Source organism: Euprymna scolopes, chromosome 29, assembly GCF_053919585.1.
Source record: "Euprymna scolopes isolate OS-2025 chromosome 29, ASM5391958v1, whole genome shotgun sequence".
NCBI lineage: Eukaryota > Metazoa > Mollusca > Cephalopoda > Sepiida > Sepiolidae > Euprymna > Euprymna scolopes.
In genome coordinates, this window is record NC_136510.1 from 74,187,098 (window position 1) to 74,211,085 (window position 23,988).

At 32.2% G+C, this 23,988-nt stretch overlaps 1 protein-coding gene across 2 annotated transcripts in view; it reads right to left on the bottom strand.

The window, feature by feature from the left end:
- LOC145252721 (uncharacterized) overlaps nt 1-23,988 on the bottom strand; it is a 148,386-nt gene that overhangs the window by 62,672 nt on the left and 61,726 nt on the right. For both annotated transcript variants that reach the window (XM_080112563.1, XM_080112564.1), the window contains exons 6-11: nt 23,058-23,154; nt 20,644-20,885; nt 19,155-19,374; nt 17,781-18,137; nt 14,648-15,043; nt 5,276-5,537 (exon numbers count right to left, since the gene is read on the bottom strand). In XM_080112563.1, coding sequence (XP_079968689.1) covers nt 5,276-5,537; nt 14,648-15,043; nt 17,781-18,137; nt 19,155-19,374; nt 20,644-20,885; nt 23,058-23,154 — 1,574 coding nt within the window. The remainder of the gene's footprint in view (nt 1-5,275; nt 5,538-14,647; nt 15,044-17,780; nt 18,138-19,154; nt 19,375-20,643; nt 20,886-23,057; nt 23,155-23,988) is intronic.

The following is a 23,988-nucleotide window of genomic DNA, read 5'->3' on the forward strand; positions in this document are numbered from 1 at the left end:
TTTTGAATAATGATAATAATAATAATAATTAATGTTCATTGCACAGTTCTTCTTTTTTTTTTTTTCATGCATTTGTAGGAAATTTCATCATCAATTGTTCCAAGTAATTCAGATTATTACACTTGAAGTATCTCCACCGATGGTAATTGCAATGGTTCCTTCGGGGTATTTGTGGTCTGTAGAGTTTGTATGTTTCCTATTGGTTCAAGTTCGATTTGTTGTTCTGGTCTCTGCTGTTGATCAGTGACAACAATTCCTGAGCTCCCAACATTCTTGGTCCTGGATATGACCTTAAACTATATCCAGTGGTGAGGCCCCAGCGTGCGGGCTTTGGGGAGTGTGGAGCCACCCTTTAATTACCATTGCTCCCAGGTCCACTCTGACCCGGAGTGGTAGTACCTGTTAGGGTTCCAACTATGGGTTAAATAGAAACCGACTTGAAAACAACAAATATATTCTATTAAAAATTTTTTCTTCAAAATCTTTGGATTCGGCATTAAATAACCCGAAAAGGATTGATATGCCGTAAAACAAAAACAACCAACCAACCAACCCAACATTCTTGTGCAGTTTAGTTGGTTCATTTCTCTTAAGCTTACTTAAACAATAGCGTACTATCAGGCTTGATGTTAACAAAACTGATAGAATTATTAAGCTGATGGCTATTATCAAAATTAACCAGGTAGAACTACCCACCCGTTTACTTTCTGTTGAAGAATTTTCCTCTCTAAGTACATCGAGTTCATGTATCAATTCCCTTAAATTTATTTTCTTCAGGGGACTTAATACATTAGGGATTGCTTGCGGGGTTATGTTTGGAAATTTTTCTATTAGGGGTTCCCATAGGCTCAATCTACTAGTAAGTGTGGTATTAATCAATGGTAAAAAGGAGTCGCTGGTCTCAAATTTTTTCCTCGGCTTGGTAATAATACCAGTGGAAGGGTCAAGTTACCGCCATGCCCTGCATCGACGAGCACTGTTAGAGTAATTTCTAAAAAACAAAAAAGAATCCACCCCGTCAACATCGATCTTCAGTCTGAAAAAAGGAAACCTGTAACAGAGGCAATTAAAGTATGCCCCCATCTATCCATACCACAGGTACTTGTGAACCGTAAAAGCTTCAGAAAAACTGCCGGCTTTTCACAAGACTTTTCCTTTTGGAAAAAGAAGGAATTTTCAATGACTAATCCCTTCACACAAAAATCCAAGAACCCTGAAACGCGTACAAAATATCTGGGTAACACACAATTTACAGAATTCTCGAATTTACCCCTGTCCAACATTATAAGTAGAAGCCGACTACAAAACAAAAAACTTTTGAAAACGGCCAAGAAATTTGAAAAAAAAAAAAAAAAAATATGTATACACAGGAGCAAAGAGAAATTGTCACCAATACACACACACACAAATGTTGAAAAATTCAAAACAAGTAAAGCTTCACAAAAAGTCAATGAAAAATCAAATGACCATAAAACAAAACAGGACGACTAACATTTAAAAAAAAAAAAAAAAAAAAAAAAATTGATCAAATATTATAAAAAAAAAAAAAAAAAAAAAAATGATCAAAATAATGAATGTTTAAAAAAAAAAGTCCATAAAATTAAATGAAAAAATTAACAGGGGGAGATTAAGTTTAAAAAAAAATAAAAATAATAATAATAAATAAATAAAAAGATAATATTTTATTAAAAAAAAAATGATCAAAAGAATTTATGCTTAAAAAAAAAAAAGAGTGATTAATACTTTAGAATAATTGAGAGAAGAGAAAAAGAATTTTTAAAATAATCATTGTGCCAACGACCCGACGGTATAATGACATTTGCTAGTCACAAAAAGGGGGGGACGAAATGTGGCACAATGGCTAGCCCCTTTTTAAGGGAGCGGGGGGGGGGCTTCTACATTAATAGCTCCTATATCTAGTTTCTAACCTTGTGCCTGACTTTGTGATGAAGTTAAAAACGTTTCATGCAGGTGTTTTGTGGGTTTGGGAACATTAAATCATGTCGGTTGGGTTTGGATGACAGGTATTATGAAACTTTTAACAGTGTCAAAATTATTCAAGAAAGGTCAAACTTACACTGAAGTTGAAAAATAAAACATTGCGTGAAACGCAGATTTCTCTTTCTTGCTCTCTCTTTCCTTCTCTATTTCTCTCTTTCACTCCCTTTCTCTCTCTTTCAATGAAGAAAGAGAGAAATGAAATATAATTTCATTATTTAAAAACAGTTGAGGCTTTGCGCATTATACGTGATGGGTCGACAAAATATGCTTCTTGTTAACTGTTAAATAAATTATATATATTTTTATAAAAATGCATTTGTCGCTATTTTTATACAAGTGTTCGATTTCAGCATACCATTAATGCCAATGATGGGAAGATGCCTGCAATGACCACACAAAATGTAACCCATGCCAGACAGTTAGCCGACGACGGATCAACCCATTTTCGTTGATGTTTCCATTGACTATTGTTGGATATCGTTCATTCCCCATGGAGCTGGTTGCGTTCCCAAGGCGTTGATCAACCAAATAACCCTCCCGGGGAGCGATAGTACCAAAGCCTCTATCGAAAGTTTTAGGCAGACTACAAACACACATACATAAACAGACAGGTGAGATTTATATAATAGATGTTTTTTCCCCTAATAATATGCAAAAGCACTTTGTGTAGTTTAGGTAAATGTGTATGTATTAAAGTATGTGTGTGTAGATGTGGACAGGTGTGGTAATGTGAGTGCAGGGCCAGTTCAATATGGGTGGTGCTTTCACACCTACTTGTGAAGTCTTGAATCTGTAACTGCACTTGTTACCATACCATCACCTAGATAAAATCAAGGATTAAAAGAATACATCTGACCACTATAAAATCTGAAATTTTTCCTTAAAAGAAAAAAAAAAAAGGTCAAGCAACCCCTTTCTTTCTCCTTAGTCTCTCAGTTGTTAAAACAAAAGCTTTTGAAAGCCAGACGTGAAATTTTATCCTCTTTTTCTGAAGTGAAGCCAAATGTTCAGTTGTGTGATGACATAAATTACATATAACTGACATAGTATCCTATATCCAATTTCTATGCTAAACTTATCCCCCTCTCTAAAGTCTAACATTTAACAAATTTTACTGCTAAGTCTTTAAGATGTTTGCATGTAAACCCTCCTCAAAAAATGTAGACTTTCACTTTTCTTTTTTGGTGAACAAATATACAATTCAGATACAATAACAGCAAAACAATCTCTATTCAATTATGTCATTTTTGAAACAACATAGAAATTTGTACTTTTAACAATTGTTCAAATATCTGACTTTTAAATTTGAACTTGGATGTAGTGGTTTTATTTCTTTGTAAACAAATGGAGCATGTTCTTGTTGTCAGCATTTATATAAAGTATTGAGATATCACTTAAGTAGTTAAAGTCACTGACTATCAACTAGATGCTCAGAGGTTCAATCTTGGCTAGGAGGCTAGTCTAGCCATACTGAAGAACTTTTATATGGCGAAACACTGTGTGTGTGTGTGTGTGTGTGTGTGTGAGAAAAGGGTTTAAAGAATATAGAAAGATTCTTTATATAGAGACTTATCAGGATAAATGAAGCTCAACATTTAAGAGTGGAGAATGACAAAAAGAAATTTGAGACAAAATAAAATAAATATGGGTATATATGAATTCATTTATCAGTTCAATAAGGAAATAACATCGTACAGAAAGTGGAGTTATAAACACTCTTTATGCCTAGGCATTTCGAAGCCTAATGCTTCTTGTTAGAAGAAGAAAAGAACGAGGTTACACATATAGGGAAATATAACGTCTAGCTTAGGATACATTAGAATGAAAATGTAAAATGAAATAGAGGAAAGATAAATGAAAAATAAAATAGAAAGAATGAAGAAAGAACAAGAGAAAAAGTAGCGGAATAGTATGGCAATTATATAATTGGGTGAGGTGGGCTAGAGGGGTGCGGTGGAGGTGATTAAAATAGGATGAAATTCTACTAGGACAATGCATGGAGGGGTTAAGGCAAAGGGGTGTAGAAAATGGAGAAAAGTGTCAAAAAGAAATATGATAATGAGAAAAAATATAATAATATGGTATGGCGAATAGAGAAATAGAGATGAAACAAAATAGAGGTATATAAGCAATAGAAAAACAAACTCATTAAAAAACCTTAGGGCTCAAGGTGATTCTATAAGATTACATAACAGGGCCAATAGTGACATATCCGTATCTGGAAAAGATTGGAGGAAATCATAATCTTGCATCTCATGATGCAATGGGGATTATTATCCATTAATCCCTGAAAAGTTTGATCAGTTAGGTACAGGTAAAAGTGCTGGGATGTTTATGCGTTAATATGAGTTTAAGTTTTGATATTCTTGTTGTGGGAATCTTCAAGTGTAGGATAGGAAAAACGCCTCAGAGTTCAAAATATATCACCAATAACTAGGGAATTCAGCGCTGTATAAATTTAGATGGAATAAGTGAGAACTGTGAAAGTTTAAGATATTCAAGCAACCAAAGTTTGGGGAACCTTTCCCCTATCTTTTGTTTTGTTCTTTCCTTTATTGTTTTTTTTTAAAATTATTTTTCATTTATCTCTCCTCTATTTCATTTTACATTTCCATCTTAATGTATCCTTAGCTAGATGTCACATTTCCCTATATTTGTAAACTAGCTCTCTTATTCTGAAGAGGAACATTGGGCTTCAAAATACCTAGGTATAAAGAGTGTTTATAACCCCTTTTACTTTATGACATTATTTCCTTATTAAACTGACAAATAAATTCATATATACCTATATTTATTTTACTTTGTCTCAAATTTCTTTATATATATATATATATATATATAAAAAATAAATATTGAATGTCATGTTTTTGAAATTTTAGATGAAGATTAATAATTCGTATTATTTGGATCATTCAGACCATTTCTCTCATTGTGCAGATTCCAGAGCGCATCAGAAAGATTTCCAAGTTCAACAAGATACACTTGATGAAGATATCGACCAAAACGTTATGCAAATAACACTCAAGATGAGAACAGGAGTCTGAATAATCCAAATACAAATTGGATGTCATATTTCTGACTTGAGAGCTCAATGTACAGAGTAAATATATAAAATAAAAAATGATAAAAACTTAACACATACCAGACAATCATTCATTCCGACTAGTTATGGTAACTTTTAGGTCTGGGAATATTCATTGAATCACTGTTATAAAGATCATTCAATAAATAATGTCAGTTTTCTTAAAAAAGAAAAAACTTTGCAGAAACTTACAATAAGAATTTTTATTTACGTCCATTTTTGGTGTTGCCAATTTCTCATCCTCTTCCAATTTCTTGAGAGTGTCAAGCAGATCACTTAGAGTACTTTTGGTTGGAGCTTTTGACTGCAAACCATTTTTACTGACAACCAACGAACCAGTAACAACGCTGGGGTCTGGACTCTGATCATTCGAAGCCAATTGCTCAGCAGAGAAGGGGGGATAACTAGATGACTTGATAGTTGAATTGGCAACGCTCATTAATTTGGATGTTTCCTGAATTTAATAAAAAGAATTAATAAAAATCAAATAAAACAAATAAAAGTCATGTCATAATAGTAAGTATATATATATATATATATATATATATATATATATATATATATATAATGATGGGACAATTCCAATATTTTTACCGATTCTGATACAGTTACCAGTTCTGTACGAAATTCCTGATTCCAACATAATTATTGATTCAGATTCTTTATTCTTTATAAATCTCTAAATATTTAACTCTAAAATCTTGAGTGTGATTTTTATAACGTTTCTGCAAGGACCTGTGGCACAGTAGTTAGAATACTTGGAAAAATCAATTGTAAAAAGTGATATTCTTCTGAAGGTTCAATCTTCAATATGGGTGACCGAAAAATACAATTGCAAATTACTTAGGACCTCTATCTAGTCATGGCTAACGGAACAAGAGCACAAAATAGGCTTTGTGGCTTAGTGGGGGATGCCCTTTTCTCTACACTGCAACCTCTCTCCCACAGAAGAGACGTTGCGAGCCTATCCTTGTTTTATCATTATTTCCATGGCAGGTGCTCGTCTGAACTTCAATCTCTGGTCTGCCCTTGCCAATCTTTCACGAAAAACACCCATCTAGCTGAATCCACTGTGAAAAATTTCCCGCGCCTAAATCAAAACATGGATTCCATGAACAAAGTTTCTTTCTTAGAACTGCACGCCTGTGGAACTCTGTTCCGTCTGCCTGCTTCCCACCTGACTACAACCTGGATGTCTTCAAGTCCAACGTTAACAAATTCCTAATGAACCGCCCTCTTAAGTTAGCACTTCATTAAATCTCCACACTAACGTACTGTACTTGCAATAACCCTTATCCCTGAGTGGCTTCCGGGCCTTGATAAGTGGTGACCACCGTGTAAAAAAAAAAAAAAAATGCTACCCCTGTGAAGTAAATCAAGAGTTCTGCTCAAAATTCCATCCAAATTCCAGAGTTCGACAGAAACATTCCCAAATTCGACAAGCTACACCTGAGGTTGGAGGTTACATCGACCGAAACGTTGTGAAAATCACACTCAAGATGAGATTAGTAGTCCGATGAATCCCCATAATACGAATAACCAATCCTCATCTCAAAAATTCTGAAACGTCATAAATGAATCGTTTTTGGCATCGGAAAATAGACACAAATTTTTATGATTCCAATTCCAATACCCCAAAATGTTCCAATTTTTCCCATTTAAGATTCTGATTACTTGCCCCAACACTATTATATTATAAAACTGAAATCGTCTTGCTTGGGCATTGAAACCATGTTTCCAGTCTACAGCTTCCGGTCGGAAAAATTCTATGCATGCATATTTACATAAAAACAAAGCCATGAAATCTTTTTTTTATTCAACAATTATGCAAATAAAAACACAACTAAATGCTTTTTGCTTTTTTTCATCAGCATTTTACAAATTTTATTTGCATTTTTCATTGCAAGTTGAATCGGTTTCAAGCAAAAACAAAACAAATGTTTACAATTTAATGTCTTTTATATATTCTGTAATCGACAGTTTAAAGATGACAAAATTACTCAAATCAGCTTGCCCAGTTGATACAATATAAATAGAAATTTTTATAATTTTATACTTTAATTTTAAACAATATAAACAGAATTTTTTTTTTCAAAAAATATTGTTTATGGATGCTTTTGATTATATGGGGAAAGACAAATTTTTAAAAGGATTATTTTGGTTGTATTTTCATGACAAGTTGAAATCTTTTCCTAACAAAAAAAACAAAACAAATGTTTTTTTTAATGTAAAAAAAAAAAAAAAAAAGACAAAACAAAAAAACTACTTGATCAATTTACATTTTAAAAAAATATTTGGTATTTTTTTCACAACCTAACTCAGCATAGTTTATCTCCTAAAAGAAAAATTAAGATCTATTTTGGCTAATACAGTAAAAGTAGCCTGGTCTCTCTAATTCTCTAATCTTTCAACCAACTGACACTACAAGACAAAATGCAATTCTTTTTCCAACAAGATGGCGCTATATGCCACAAATTTCACAGATCACTGACAAGTTCATGACGTGTACGGAAGAGAGAACAATAAGCAAAGGGTTATGGCCACCACGTTCCCCAAACTTGTCATCATGTGATTTTTATCTTTGGGGGACTTTAAAACAAAACATTTTAATGCAGATAATCCTCACAATATAGATCAACTAAAGGAAAACATTACTATCACTATCAGGAGAATCACCAGAGAAGATATACAGACACTATCAGCAAACGTTAAACGTGTCCAGAAATGCATAAATGTCAACGAGGAGCACTTCCAGCATCTTTTATAACACTACAGTTAATTTTCAACAACTACAATTTAAACAATAAAAGAATGCTCCTCTTTTCTCCTACATTTTCTGAGCTACTTTTAAGTGGGTCACCATGTATGTTTCAACAGCCTTTAAAGATAATATGAAAGAAGGAATTTTTTTTAAAAATAATAAAAAGTTAACATTTTAGAGTGAGGGATCACTTTCCTCTATAAATTTTGGCCATGTATTGGTAAACAAGACATGTAATTGTTAGTATTTTTTCAAGTTTGGATGCGGGATGGGGGGGGACAAAAAGAGAGAATGACATGGGGTTAGGGAGTCATAAGTTCTAAACATTTTAAAAATACATAGAAGCACTTCAAAACGTGTGTGGGGGGGGGGGGTAAAGATTTGGATACTTGTGCAGAATTTGAACCAGACGTAACTAACTGGCCACTCGGCCTTGCTCGGAGCATGATGTCAACCGCCAGTTTTTGCTAATTATCAAAGCGTAACAACGCTACCCAGGGAAAATACTGAAGAAATATGTAAATATAATAAAATCACTAGAAAATACATACACACATATATATATATATATATATATATATATATATATAAATTTTTTTCAACCAATTTTTTTTTTTGGCCAAACAAAATTGAACAAAATAAGAAAACCAATTTTTTTGTTTTTCATATTTTTTTTAACAAGGGTTTTAAAAAAAGCACTTTTTATGTGTTTTTCATGCATTTTATATAGATATATATGTTTTCATTTTTTTTTTTTCTTTAAATTTATATCTAAGGTAAAGTAAACTTGTTTTTCTTTTATTTTATTTTCTTTTCATGAACATTTTTTTCCTGTGGGGCTGGGCAACTGAATTTTTAAAATGAAATTAAATTAAGACAGCCAGGATATTCCCTTATGATAAGGTAGACTTTTCTATGGTTGCATCAAACGATGTTAAAGTGGCATGAGAAGAGACAGCGGATGTGGGAGAAACTTCAACAACCAGGTAGCTTTCCAATATACGGTTTAAGATGGAGACAAAAGAATCATTACCAAATTTCTGTCTCCACAAACTCGAAAAGTGTTGAGAAACTCCTAGCATTTGCAACTGACTGTTGATCCAAGATTGAGATATTCATCTTGTATAAAGTTGTTAGGAACGGCCGTTTGAAGGTGTGTTGTTTACTTAATTTAATGATTTTTTTTTTCTTCCAATATTTTTCTCAAGGATTATCTGCTCTTTTGTTTCACATTGATCAGCATCTTACGTCAGATTACAGTCAAACCCGAGCGCCTGACACCATATTCCGAGCAAAGCTGAGTGGACAATCACTTATGTCTGGTTCAAATTCTGCACAAGTACCAAGATTTGCTTTGAAAAGGTCTCACTGTTCAATATTAATTAATTATTATTTCTCAATATTTTTAAAGCTGTTAACACACATACACAAAAAAATTAGGGTGACCATAGACAATGCACATTCCCTCCTTGTATTTTTTTTCTTTGTCTTTTTAAAATTTTTTTCAACAGATTACACCCCTCTTACATAAAGGATTTTTCATGTAATCTAAGGGCAATGTATTCTGTATTGTTTTCATGCACATGTGCATTCAATTTTTTTGCACTTATACATTAATTCTGTATAGTCACTTGCACTTTTAAACATTAATTCTGTATACTCATTATTTCATAGCTAGCCATAACATATACTGATCCCATGGGTCACGAGTAGTCTAGTGTATATATAAAAGCTTTTTGGATTTCAATATATGATTTATTCAGACTTCAGATTCTTCCTTTTAGACCTTATGGAGTACAACTTGATTAATTGATTTGTTACCTTTCCTTCTTTTATTTTATTCAATTCTATTTCACAAAAAAGATTTTTTTTAATCTATTTTCAAATTAACATTAGTAAAAATGTCTCACTGATTAGTGAGATATTTTTTACTAATGTTAATCCTTCAATGAAAAGAATTTATCTTTGAAAATCCATGGATTAAGGATTTTTCTACATTATAATAACTTGTTTGAATTTTTGGCCCCAACAGATCGCCGACTCCCAATGTTGTGTATCGTGAATTTTTTCGTTCGACTATTCTTCTTATGGCCAGATCATCATTTTCTCGCTGGCGACTGTCGATGGGAACACGCACGGTTTCACAAAAGTAGAAATAAAATAAATCGCGGAACAAAGAAAGGAAAAACACAAACGCCAATGTTCATCTATAATTGACTGTTGGACTTGTGAGTGTGTGTGTGTGTGTGTCTTCTCGTTCTATCGATGTTACGTTCATCTCTATTTCTGTTTCACAGTAGACTCTAAAACCGTCTAACTTCCATCCGCCGCGATGGGCATCTAGTTGTCAACTAACTGTCTCCTCTATGTTGGTATCTGAGGTCGCCGCCCACCACCACCACCACCACCACCCCGGCTACTGAAAGCTGCCCTTCCCTGTTTTATATGTAGATTTCTATTGTCCTGTCAACTCTAAAATGTTTGATCTAAAAATACCTAGAGATTCATTGTTTGTTACTTCCTATCTATTGTTTCCTGTTCCTTTGTCTATACCCACCCCTTCTCAGAACTTAGTGACTCAAATTCATCTAAGGCCCACTTTAGAGTATCACCCACACACACATACACATCTATAATCTATCTATCTAAATAAAAGTAACATTGTCTGTCTGTGCAGAACAGTCTCTACCAAACTACTCTGTCAGTTTTTGGTCTACTAACTTGAAACTTGATACATAGGGGATTTGAACCTGTAGAACAAATTTGATTTGGTTTTTAGTCAATAAAAATAGCTGCTTAGGGTCAAAATTGAATATAATTGTAATCTGGCAGGCATAAGTCAACTAAACATGTTACTTCTACACATGTGCAAATATACATTTATACCTTTAATAATGTTATTTTTCAAGTCTGACTTATGGACTTAGCTCAGATGGTAACAAATAATGCTGAAAAGCTATATGTTTTGGTTTCAATTCTAGCTGATGGCAACAAAGTCATATTTTTATTTTTATAACTTTTGAAACCACTACCATATATTGAGTACAATATAATAATCAATAGAGAATTGGCTTTATAATAATAAATATGAAATCTGCATAAATTAAAATATATTTAATTGTAGTTTACAACCGAGCAATGCCGGATGGCCTTCTAGTGTTATGTATATATACTAGACCAAAAGGGGTCTAAATGGATCATCTTCTAGATGAACTGTAACTCTCTAACTAACCAACAAGCAAGCAAAAACCAAAAGCAGACCTATTATTAAGTAAAAAGTACAAAGATTTTTGTTCATAATGTTTTTTGTATAGCTATCTTTTCTTTTTACAAATATTTTCTTTCTTTTTGTGATATCACAATTCTTTATGACATCATCCAATGTGTTGCATGTAGATAAATGATGTGAGAATGATATGATGGATGTTAAACTTGAATCTTAAAGAGAAACTTAGATTTGATGAAAGATTAAATCTGGGCATTACAGGGGGGGATGTGTGCAAAACAGAAGACTTCATTAGTTTGGTAACACTGAAAGAATGGATGAGAGTGCTTGGGCTAGAAGATTTATGGAAAAGCTGAGATAGCATGTTAAGGGAACACCAAGGAAAACATGAGAGAAAGTGATAATGAAAAGAATTTGAGAAAGAGGGATAAAGACCTGGCCAGAGATAGGTTAATTTTCTAATTTCTAAAAGCTGTCTAATACATGATAGCATTTAAAACAGACATTCAAGTGAATATGCCTAATAGACTCTTTCATTGGTCAATAGCAGTAATATTCAGCTGGTTAGTAACAACAAAATTTCTCTGAACATAATTTATCCATTTCAACCTCTTGTAGTCACACCAGCACCTTGTGCCCCACTGATATCATCAAGGTTACAAAATTACTGAATGACCTCAAAAGTCTTTCCAACCAAATATATTTCCTCCATAACTGAGTTATCATTCACTTCCATTGTCTTACATTTCTTGCACACAAACTGGTTGCCATCTATCAACCTACCTGCAATTGAACTGCACTTCTTGTATGACTAATGCTTTCAAGCGCCATAAAAAAATTTAGTTGAACCAGATTCCCTTTCCACAAACAAACTAATCCACTATATATTTTCTTGCAATTTTCAATATTTTAGCTTTAAAAACTTACAATATTTTCTCAGTTTTATGAAGAAAGTCATCCTTTATGATGTCATGCAGGATATTTTCCCAATATAATATCATAATAGATGAATTTATTTGTTAGAAAAATGTTGTAATTTTACAAAACAAAGAGAAACATTCTGTAGGAAAATGTGTGGCAGCATAAATCACAACCTGTCAGAATAAACTCATCCTTGAATTTCAAAAGTAACAGAGACCTGCATTCCAATCTTTAATCTATATTTGAATAATTCACTTGCATAATAAGACCAACTCTTGTCCTAGCTATTATGAATTATCATGCTATTATTGATAGTAGTAGTAGTATATTCTAACTCTCCATAAATAATCTCATTACATTTTGACGTACATCTGAGTATTCGAGATGGTAAATGGCATCTGTATCCAAACATTGATCCATATATTGTTGATCATACTTTTCGAGAGGAGCCTTATTATTATTTTCTTGTTGTTAAGACTTAATTTGTTTTTTGAAAGAGCTTTGCATTGAAATGAGAAACTTCTTCAGCCATGTAGAGCCTCTAACAACATCTCAGGAAAAAACCAGACTACAGCTGTGGACCAGAAGACTAGAAAATGGCCTCTCTCCTACTCATAACAGAATTCCCCTTCTGAAGCCCTCCTTTATGGTTCAGAAGTATCCTGACTCCAGTGTACAACACTCAACTGCTTGAAAACGAGAATGGAGCCATCAAAAGTTGCTATGGTCAGATGGGATTACGAAACTGACCCAACCATCTGTGAATGTGGCGAGTAGAACTATATGATGCAGTATAACCCAACTAACACAGCATAAAAGATCTTGGAGAATACGATAATACAACAGGCAGCATAAAACAATAGGAAACTATTGTATGACCCCATGCTCCAAAGACATGCAAAGACTGGAATTTTCAAAGGTCCTGTGTTCATTTAATCATGCACTGATTGGCACATCAAATGATAAATTACTAATCTGACTTCTGTTGTTGAATACTATCTGACAGTTTACTGTTTATGCCCACCTAATCAATATTAACAGAACTTAATTCCCTTACTTCCAGTGCTAATTCCTAGTAGCTTAGGGGTTAAATTTTAGCCTACAAAGTTAAAGGTAACTTTGTGGCTGCGTTTAAATCTTTCAACTAGCAGTAATTATCACTTCCTACACTGACAAGAATGTAAGTTCAAAATACATATCTGCTGGTTTAAAATAATTATGGTGATTTATTCTCCAAATATATACACACACACATACACACACACACACATATATATATATATATATATATATATATATATATATATATATATATATATATATATATATATTGTGTATATTTAGGAAGCATCTTCTCATTCAAACAAGTGTTATTGAAAAGCATGGAATGCTTCTGTTTTCCTATCTTCTTTTTTATCTTCTCCAATCTGCGAATAGTTTTTTTTGCGTTTTTTTCAAAATCTAATCTAAACAATTTTGAAAAAAAAAAAAAAAAAAAAAAAAACTATTTGGAGATTGGAGAAGATAATAAAGAAGATAGTAAAACAGAAGAATTCCATGCTTTTCAATAACACTTGTCTGACTATATATATATGTATATATATATAATTTCATGTATCCACATAAATATTATAAGGAGATATAATATTTTATGCATCGATTTTCAGTATTTACTTCAACTGTGCTCCATACATAAGTAGAGCTAGGAAGTAAGTTATGAAAATACATAATGTGGCATTAGCTTAATGAGTTCTCATAAGGATAAAATGTGGCAAATTCTGTGTAGCTTAATTGCCATGTACATTTTTATAACTTACTATATATATATATATATATATATATATATATATATAGTACATACTTTTGTTGAAATTTAAAGACTTACATTTTTCTTTCTCTTATATAACCCTTGTTTATTTCATCTTGGATCTTTTCATTACAGCCGTTTTGTTGATGGGATGATAATTCTATGATTTTATATTTTCATAGAAATTTTCCTCCCATCAATTTGTCAGATGTGATTTCCATCCGATGTTATCAACGAAAAGTTACTTTGCACATGATTAACCTGGTGTGTTGGTTTGGGAAAAATTCCATCCCTAAAATTCACCAATATCATCTATCTATCTATATATATGTGTATATATATATATATATATATATATATATATATATATATATATATATATATATATATATCAATGAGAATAAAATTCTAAATTAGAATCCAAATTTACCTTGAAAGCTGTTCAAGTTTTGTCATTGGTCAATTTATTAAGTTAATTGGAACTGTTTTAAAAGTATTTTATTATATCATTACCCCCACCTTCACATCAAGCTTAGTTGATAGTGGATTTGTTTACTCGAATCAGTAAGGCTCTGACAATGGGGAGATGAAGGTTACAATTGCAATTGTACAGGTTGCACCATTGATGGCAGTGTGTTTTATTAATATGTTTCTGAAATCCTTTTGGGAGATGTTGCATGCTACCAAATGTTGGAATATGGAGTTGTGAGGCGAAAAGAAGTAACATGTCGGGTGGCGAGCAATACTTGTTCTAGTCATGCCAATATATGTATCATTTGTGGAGTCACATTTTTGGATTGGGCATATGTATTGATGGGAATGAAATATGAAATTCTAGTCCAAATTTACCTTGAAAAGTTGTTCAAGTTGGTCATCACAAGCTTTTGTCATTTGTAATTCTGTAAGTTGCTTAAGACTACCGTTTGAATCTAAAGCAACTGCTGATGAAGGTTTTTCCTTTGGGCTGACATTTTCATTGGCGGGTGACAATTTAGCTGCCTTTTTCTTTTTGGATTCTCCATTGCTTAAGCACATATTCCTCGGAGTATATGTGCCATTGTTCGAGTGGGTGTCTGCAGAGGGCTGCTTACTCCGGGCACCCAAGTTGCTGCTATGCAGATTGGACTGCTTTACAGACATTGTCATCTTGCTGGTGGATTTGGAAGACACAGGGGAGACAGATGAATATTTTGCTGCATCTATTTCCAATTTTTGGTCTTTCTCAGCACGCTTTTTTTGCATCTCCTACAAGAAAAAAAAATCCAAAAAAAAAAACAAAAAAAAACAAGGATCTTGTTTAGAATTTGAGTTAATTAATAAAATAAAAATACAGAAAATACAGACAAATATTTATGATGTACATATTCATTACAGAATGAAGATGTCATATTCCAAAAATCACAAATTGGTCAAGTTGTTTTATTTTAACTAAGAAAATCAAAGAGCTGCTACATTGTTTTAGAATGTGTTAAAATTAACAGGCAACTACTCAATTTAACTACTGAGGTTTTGTTTGTTTTCAAAATAATTTTAAAAAATTTTAATCACTAAAAACTGTAAGTTTTGGTGTTTTTAATCAAAAATAAAAAACTACTTGATCAATTTATGTGATTTTTGGAATATGACATCAGATATATACATCATAAAGATTTTCTGTATTTTTTTTTTTATTAAGTTCTAAATAAGAACCAGAAATGGCAGTAATTTTACAACACAAATGTAAATTAAAACGGATTTATTTATCTTCCTCCTGTAGCAGGAAGATGTGACACAAGGGTCGGAAAGTGAGATTGAAGGGGCAGTGTTCCTGAGGAAGAGCATTCTGGCCTGCAAAAATTTCCTGGGCAACCCCGTCGATATTCCCCGGTATGAATGCCTCAAACAATTAACAATAAACTAACTCCTTCAGAAAGAGAGAACGAAAAACCTGGGAGGGTGGACCGCCTAGAACTGCACAAAATTAAACTGATTGCACACGTAATGTTTAATTTGTTGGTTGGCCCTGTCTTGCTATTTACAAGTTAATGCATGATATGCCATGACCATTTCTCTTCAGAGTCGAACACGTAAAATTATTGTGATTTTACAGCACCTTGTTTTGTTGGCTTCCAGAACATCATGATTCAGTTTGTCTATCTAACCTTGTCTGTGACTAGTAAAAGAACACATTTCTAATTTGTGTGAAAAAAAAAAGAAAGAAACTTACAAAACAGCTCTTTGAAATAGAAATAAAAAACTTAATAAGCAAACCCTAAAATAAAAATTACGAAACAAAGCTTTAAATTAAAAATAAAACTAACTTACAAAATAACAAAACAAGCTTAAAATAAAAATAAAAAGCTTAAAAAGCATCCCTTAATAATATGAAGCAGCCCCTTCAAAACAACTTGATAAGTAGTTGCTTACAAAGAAAAATATTCTGTAAGTCCTTAAAAACAACTAAATTATGAAGTTCTTTAAAGAGAAAAAAATTATAAAGCCTTTTAAAAAGAAATAAAAAGAAAATAAAAATTATAAAGTCATTTTAAAATGAAAAAACATTATGAAGCTCTTTAAAAAAGAACAAGCCACACATGCATGGTCCCCCTTTGGTGCTGCATATGAGATGACGCCACAAAAAATAGTGAAGAAATGATGAATGTGAGAAGTGTGAAGGGCCAACGTTTCCTTCACATTTTCGCCAAGTTTCAGAAAAATCTAATGTATGGGGCAAAAGTTATGGAGTAAAAAGTGTTATTTTTTGCAATTTTTTTTTTTGAGCTCCTGGAAATGCTGAATACCAGTAAAAATGGACAAACGGTGCAGTTTCATGCCTTAAGACATGTATATTTGAATTCAGCACCATGAAAACCACTATATAGACATACATATCAAGTTTTTGAGTAATATTAAAAAAAGCTCCAAAAAGGCATGTTTTTTAGCCCTAAAAGTCCTAGAAGGATGCGAGCCAGAATTTTGCCAGGGCCACCCATACTGAATTTATATTAAGAACGATGGCCTCCACAGTTTGGCCAAGTTTCAGGAAAATCTAATAGATGGATCAAATGCTATGGGGCAAAAAGTGTCAGTTTTGTCCATTTTAGGGTATTTTTTACCTCTTTTGAGCCCATGGGGATGCCAAACCCCAGTGTAAATGGATAATGGTGCAGTTTCAAGCCTTAACACATGTATATTTGAGTTGATCACCGTGAAAAACCACTATATAGTCAGATATATCAAGTTTTTGTTGAGAAATAAGAAAAAAAGAGCCATGAAAAGGGTAGTTTTTAGCACCAAAAGTCCCCGGAGATGCGAACTAGAATTTTACCAGGGTCACCCATAATGGATTTATATTAAGAACTATAGGCTCCACAGTTTGGCCAAGTTTCAGAAAAATCTAATGGATGGATCAAAAGTTATGGGGCAAAATGTTTCATTTTTAGCTATTTTGGAGCATTTTTTTTTTTTAGCATTTTTTACCTCTTTTGAGCCCCTGGGGACACAACGGGAATTTTTGCAAAAAAAAATTTTTTTTACTGTGCACATCTATTTAATGAAATACAATTTGTAGCAAAATTTCAGGAAAAACTAATGCACGGTTATCTGACAATCGTCCGGACTAACGGATGCCACTGAAAACATAGGTCCCTCTCTGATAAATCAGGGAACCAAAAAACATTATGAAGCTCTTTGAAGAGAAAATCATTATGAAGCCCTTTAAAGAGAAAATAATTATAAAACCCTTTAAAAAAATTATGAAGCCCTTTAAAAACTTATGAAGCCCTTTAAAAAAAAATAAAATAAAATGAAGCCTTCAAAAAAAAATGAAGCCCTTTAAAAAAAAATTATGAAACTCTTTAAAAAAAATAAAAAAATTGATAACCAGTCCTTTAAAAAAAAAAGAGGAAAAAAACTTAATAAAGCAGCCTCATAAATAAAAAGTACACTTAAACCAATGTTTTTCAAATGGAAATACCATAAGGTAGATTTGAAATTCAGTTACCTTAATTGCTTCCTGACGAGTTTCTTTTGCTTTGATTTCTTTCATCAATTTCTTATCCATCTGTTTTTGTTCCATTTCTTTTTTCTCTTGTTGCATTTGCTCAAGTTCAGTTTGTTGAAGTACAAGTTTTTCTTGGCGCTTTTGACTAAGTAAACGTTTCATGGCAGCCTCACCTGCTTTCTTTCGGACATAATGTCGGCGATACCAACGCTGAATTTTGTTAGCTGCATTAACCTGGATTTGTTGACCAGAATTTCCTTTAGAATTTGTTTTGGATTGTGGAAGAGTCGCAGTAGCACCGATGGAGTCTGCAGGTGCTGAACTTTGTAATTCCATTTGGTTAGATTCTTTCTTGACCTAATAAAAAAAAAAAAAAAAAAAAACACTAACATGTGACAAGAAAATTATTATACCTGGGATCAAGAAACACATGTCATAGGCTTCCTTTTGAAAACTAATATGATATAGAAAGAATTTTCTTTTTCATTAAATAAAAAACTTGCTTATTTTTATTAAGATACTAGAAGATGTACTGGGCATTGCCCAGTATTAAACGTAGTATTAAATTCCTTAAAAAAAAAAAAATGCAGTAAAAAAGAAAAATGGAAAGAAACCGAGATATGTGCATGTGAGTATTATGTTTTTTCTAAACAGTTCACTTCTTATAAGTAAGAATAAAGTACTTGAACTGAGATTGAAACCAAAACCTAAAGACAGTGAGTCAAGTATGATAATCATTAGGCCAGTGTGACATGATCTTTAAAAAGTGTTTTCAAAACTACTTATTCTTAACATAATGTGAATGATTCGCGCATGTGCAGTTGTGAAACAGTTGAAAAACAGATAAAAATCAGATACCCCCCCCCCTCCTTCCAAGTACAAATTTTTCAATTTTTACCTGTTAGCAGCCATTTTCTTCTGGATGAAAACTGATGAAAAAGTTTTCTACATGTCTGAATGCCCTATATACTAAATTTCAAGTCTGTACATTTGTGTGAAATTAAAAAAAAAATCGGTCCAGCTGTTAGGAGGCCATAGGGAACGAACTCACATACACAGGCAAAGTTCCTTTTATATAATAGTATGTATATTTTAGAGGATTAAGAAAATAATGAAGGATTCTTTACATGGACACCTATCAAGATTAAAAAAGGCTCAACATTTAAGGTGGCGCTTATGTAATATTAAGAAAATATATACTGGTGTATAAAGATTTATGTCGAGATATAAAGAGCTTTTGGGAGATGTTGCATGCTACCAAATGTAAATCCTCCTCCCATCGATGTCCTGTCCTTATCTGAACCAGTCAATGTATATGCACGAGTATATATTTTGTTTTGTCAATAAGTTTATATGTATATAATAAATAAATACCTGATTGACAGGAGTCTTTGGTTTGATGTTTCTATACGAGTTTTCTATACTTGAAAGAGATGCTTTAGCTTGTGGAGACATTGCCTGCGAAGTCATATTGTTGGCTATACTGTTCAGACTGTGTGATTTCCGGGTGAATTTATTTGAAGGGCATTGACTGTAGAGCAATTCACCATCTTCTGAGAGGTATGGACTGTTTCCAGGCTGATAGTCAGGCAATCTATTAATATAAAAGATTAAAATAAAATACACATCAAGTGCGCTTGAAAGCCAAATCACAACATAATATAAGGAAAATAAACAAATATTTTACTTGTTTAAAATTTATCACAAATATATTTCAGAGGTATACTCCATCTTCAGTGTGTTGTTTTGTTTCTTTTTTTTCTTTTCTTCTTCCTTGCCATGTTGTAAAGTTCTGCACATCCATTCCCATTATTTTTCAGACTAATCTCTCAAATAAATCTTCATAAAATTCAAATAAATAGCTTTTTTTCTTTGAGGAAATCTAAATTAACTGGTACGTTTGAAGAACTTCAAGTAAAATCTCATAAAATTTGCTCTCATTATGCTTGCAAAGATCTGCAGCGCAAAAAATAAGAGTGCTAAGTTATAGATAGTTCTAAGTGACAGTCTTCTGAAGATAGGGTAAAATCCTTGGGGTAAAATAAAAATTTCCTCAACCTAGAAGGATTTCTCTTTCAACCAAAGTATCAAAACAAATACTACACTTTGAATCATGAGCAGAAAATGTGAAAAATTTACATTTATAACAAATAAGGTACAAAGCCATCAAAAGTGTGGGGAAAATGGGATTCATTGGTCATCCTTGGTCTAAAGTTGTCTATCCTCCTCTAAACTAGAATCATCTCAGTCACCACAATACCACATTTACTCTAGGGGGTCATCCTACTTAAAATATCTCCAAGTTTATTTGAAATTTTATTTTTCAAAAATAAAGTTATATACAAATTCATTGCAGACTGTACAAATCTTACTTCATGTGGTTTAAAAATTTAAAGGCATTAATTTGCATGCGAGAGAAGTGGTCGTATTAAGAGCAAATTTTGGCGGACAAGGAGTTAAATGTTTGGCAGCAAAGAGAATACGTTGATGTTAAAAGTTGGTAAAAATTATTAGGGCATCAGTGAAAAGGAGTGTTGTTGATTTCTATTTAAATTACATTTCATTATAGGCTCTCTGCACAGGCAACCCGACATGGGTATCCATTTTCTCACAAAACTGAAATCTAGTTAAAAAAAAAAAAGTCCATATGTATGCTTTCTTTGTTTAAGAAATATCAAACTATTTTTATCACGTGAAATTTTATTCATTAATTTTATAATTAAAATCTAAATGTAAAAAAATGTAAAAATAATTTTTTTTAAACTTATAGAATTTATTAAAATTAAAGAGGTACATAAAAAAGCTGTGTAGAACGGTTAATTACTATTATTATTATTACTATTTTTTACCTGGAATAACTCACCTGTTTTTTGATGTGTATGAACTGTGTGGTTTGGAAAAGGATTGGGATAAGAAATTTCCCATTTTGTGTTCAGGAAGCGACTCGTCTGAACTGAGACTTAGTCTTTCCTGTCGGTTATGGTCTGGAAAATTATTGGTTGCTGATAATGGGGATGTGTCAGATCTCTTCAGTGTATGAGATATATTAGTTGAATCTGGGACGGATCTGGGACTTTTACACGACTCACACGTTGACCTTATTAACTGCAACATAAGAGAAAAAGAATGAGTCAAGTCTTTGATAAAAAATGTTACATTTTTAAATAATATATCTCAGATGAGACGTGTTATCTATTTATATAAAGTATATGCAGATGTTTAAATATTAGTACGTAGAGGATTCTCTTCTAAAGTTATCTGAGTATTAATGAAATTTGGAATACAGATTCTAGGCATAAGAGATAAGTATGCAGGCTGTATTCAGTTTAATTTAGCTTTATGCAAAGTGGAGAAAAAAGAGGAAGTGGAAGCCATTTGTGAAAATTTAGATACCTCTGATTTTTGAGATTCTAACAATAGGTATCAGAAATCAATTAATAAATATTTCCCAAATTTCAGTTTATTTAAATGCACAAGTTTCTATTTGATAATTTGAACATTTCAGATTTACATTAAATTTGATCAATAGTAATTAGACAATCAATTAAGAAAGATTCCTTGAAATTAAATTTCTCCTTAAGACCCCTGAAGCTTGTAATTTCAAATATTTTCTAGAATCAAAAGCATGTAATGAATTTTGATCAAAATTGGAATTAGGATTTAGTACCATTAAATCTTGATTTTAATCTTTATAAGAAGACAGCTGGCTAAGGATTTTTACCCCGCCATCTCCAAATCGATAGAAATTAGACCATTCCTGTAATATCCTGGTCCTTGTTGATTGCAGTGCAATGCTGTTTCTGGGCAGTTCTAGGAGGTCCACCCTCTCTGGCTTTGTCTTCTCTCTTTGAGAAGGGTTAGTTTATTGCTAACTGCCTGAGGAGCTTACTGAAGAATGCCGATGGATCTGCTCAGGCACTTTTTACAGATTAGAGCACCTCTCCTTAGGGGCGTCAACTTCTTAATTACACTTTCTAAACCTGGTGTCACAGTTTTTCCACTGGCAGAGAATTAAATATCCTGTATAAGGGAATATAAAAATAGTGCAAAACTGTTCTGGGATATTCACACAAACTCGCAGATAGATACACAATTATGTTCAATGTTTCAAAAATTAATATATTATTGTCATCTGATCTTATGAGACAGCAATAGCCTTTACACTTAATTTATTGATGCTTGTCTAAAATTCGATCTAATTAAAAGACGAAAATACAGAAAATTTTTTTATAATGTATGTATCCGCCATGGAACAAAAATGTCATATTCCAAAAATCATATAAACTGATCCAGTTGTTAGTTTTTTAACAAAGAAAATCAAATTTTATGAGGGAGCAAGACATTATGCTTTGATCCATTATATTTAATAAAGGGAGACAACTCAATTCAAACTAGCGAGATTTTAAAACCAACCTTGTAATGTCTACAGTATACTACGAGTCACTCAAACTTGCAAAAAAAAAAAAAAAAAAAAAAAAAAAAGAATGATTTGTTATATAGAAAAAATATAATTGATCAATTTACATGATTTTGATAATATTTTCGTTCTGTGATGGGGATGTACAACAAAGATTTTTCAGTGCTTCTATATTATAATAACGATTAATATTGAATTTCAAGTAAAACAAATGGTACCTACGTAATTGTCAGGTCTCAAATAGTAACATATCCAAAAAATTACAAAAAAATGATAAGGTAGAAAAATAATTATTCATGACAAACAGTTCCTATAATATTAAAAACAGTTCGATAAAGTTACATGCTGGGTCAGACATATTGGGTCACATGACATAAGCCAAAGAGAAAGAAACTCAATTTGTAGCAGACAGAATTTATTCAGAAAACAAAAATAAATATAACATATATACAAAAGGTGTGAATTAAAAAAAAAATAACTACTTTTAACTGTTTTCTAAATTTATCAAAATTACTTTACCAAAATTGACATAATATTCCCAAGAAATTGAAAACTTAATTATCTCCTCTGTTAATTCTCCAATTCAAATTAGTAGATTTTGAAATCAAATCGCTAGATTTTACAAAAGGCTCTTTTCATGAATCAATATTTTTCTACCCTATCAGTTTTCGTGATTTTTGGATATGTTACTATTTGAAACATGACAATTACATAGATACCATTTGTTTTACTTGAAATTCAATTTTTTTTTTTGTTATCATAATATAGAAGCACCTATTTTTCTGTATTCTATTTTTTTTTTTTTTTTAATTAGGTTGAACTCTGACCTTGCACCACTCATCATTCTATAGTTGACTTACAGAATCTATAACTGAAGGATTTCTTTTGGGTTTGCTGCTTTCAGGTTGCTTAATCTTGGGTTGGACATTACTTTCAAATATCGACATAAAGTCAACGCTGCAAAAAAAAGAAAAAAAGAAAACAATATATTTTATATATGAAATCAACGTTTATATAATACAGAAATCAATAAGTTAACAACTAGAACATTCAAATAGATTTCAATATAAGTTATATTTTTTTCACAGAATCTAAAAACACCATTGGAAGCTTCCTTTGATTCTATCTAGTGTCACTAGGGGTAGTTATTGTAGTTATTGGTTAGGTCCATAAAATAAATGAAATATATTAGAATGCAAAGAAACGAAATTAGTTCTTTTAATGCTTCTTTGCTTTTTTTTAAAGCATGTGGTCATGTGACAGTTTCCTCACTTTTCTATGCACTTGTATGCATTATTGTTGCAATCTGCAAGATCTTTCAAGCTGAATCGGTTGTGTAGTAGATGGCAGACAAGGCAGTGTTACATCGTATGATCCTCCTCTGCACATTTGCAGATGGTTGGGCCAGTTTTAGGCCCTGTCTGTTCATAACTTTTGATCGCCCTATTTGTGATCTCAGGCGGATTAGAGTTTTCCACTGGAGCCAGAGTGCTTCCAAACTGGAAAGGAAGGCTTCAGAAGGAGAGATTCTCAAGTCAGTGGGAGGGGAATATTATCAGATTCTTTTTTTTTTTTTAATTTTTCTTATTTCATAAAACAAAGATTATCTCAATGAAGAATGTATTTTAAAAAGGTTTAAGCATTTGAATAATCATTTTTATTGGTACTTTTCAAAAATAATATAATTAAAAGAAAAAAGAAATGGTTATAGTCAGCTAATGTACTTCTTAACTTCCAGCATGGCTGCTATCGGAAGTGGTGACAAGGCAAATCAGTTCCTTCACTTTTAGT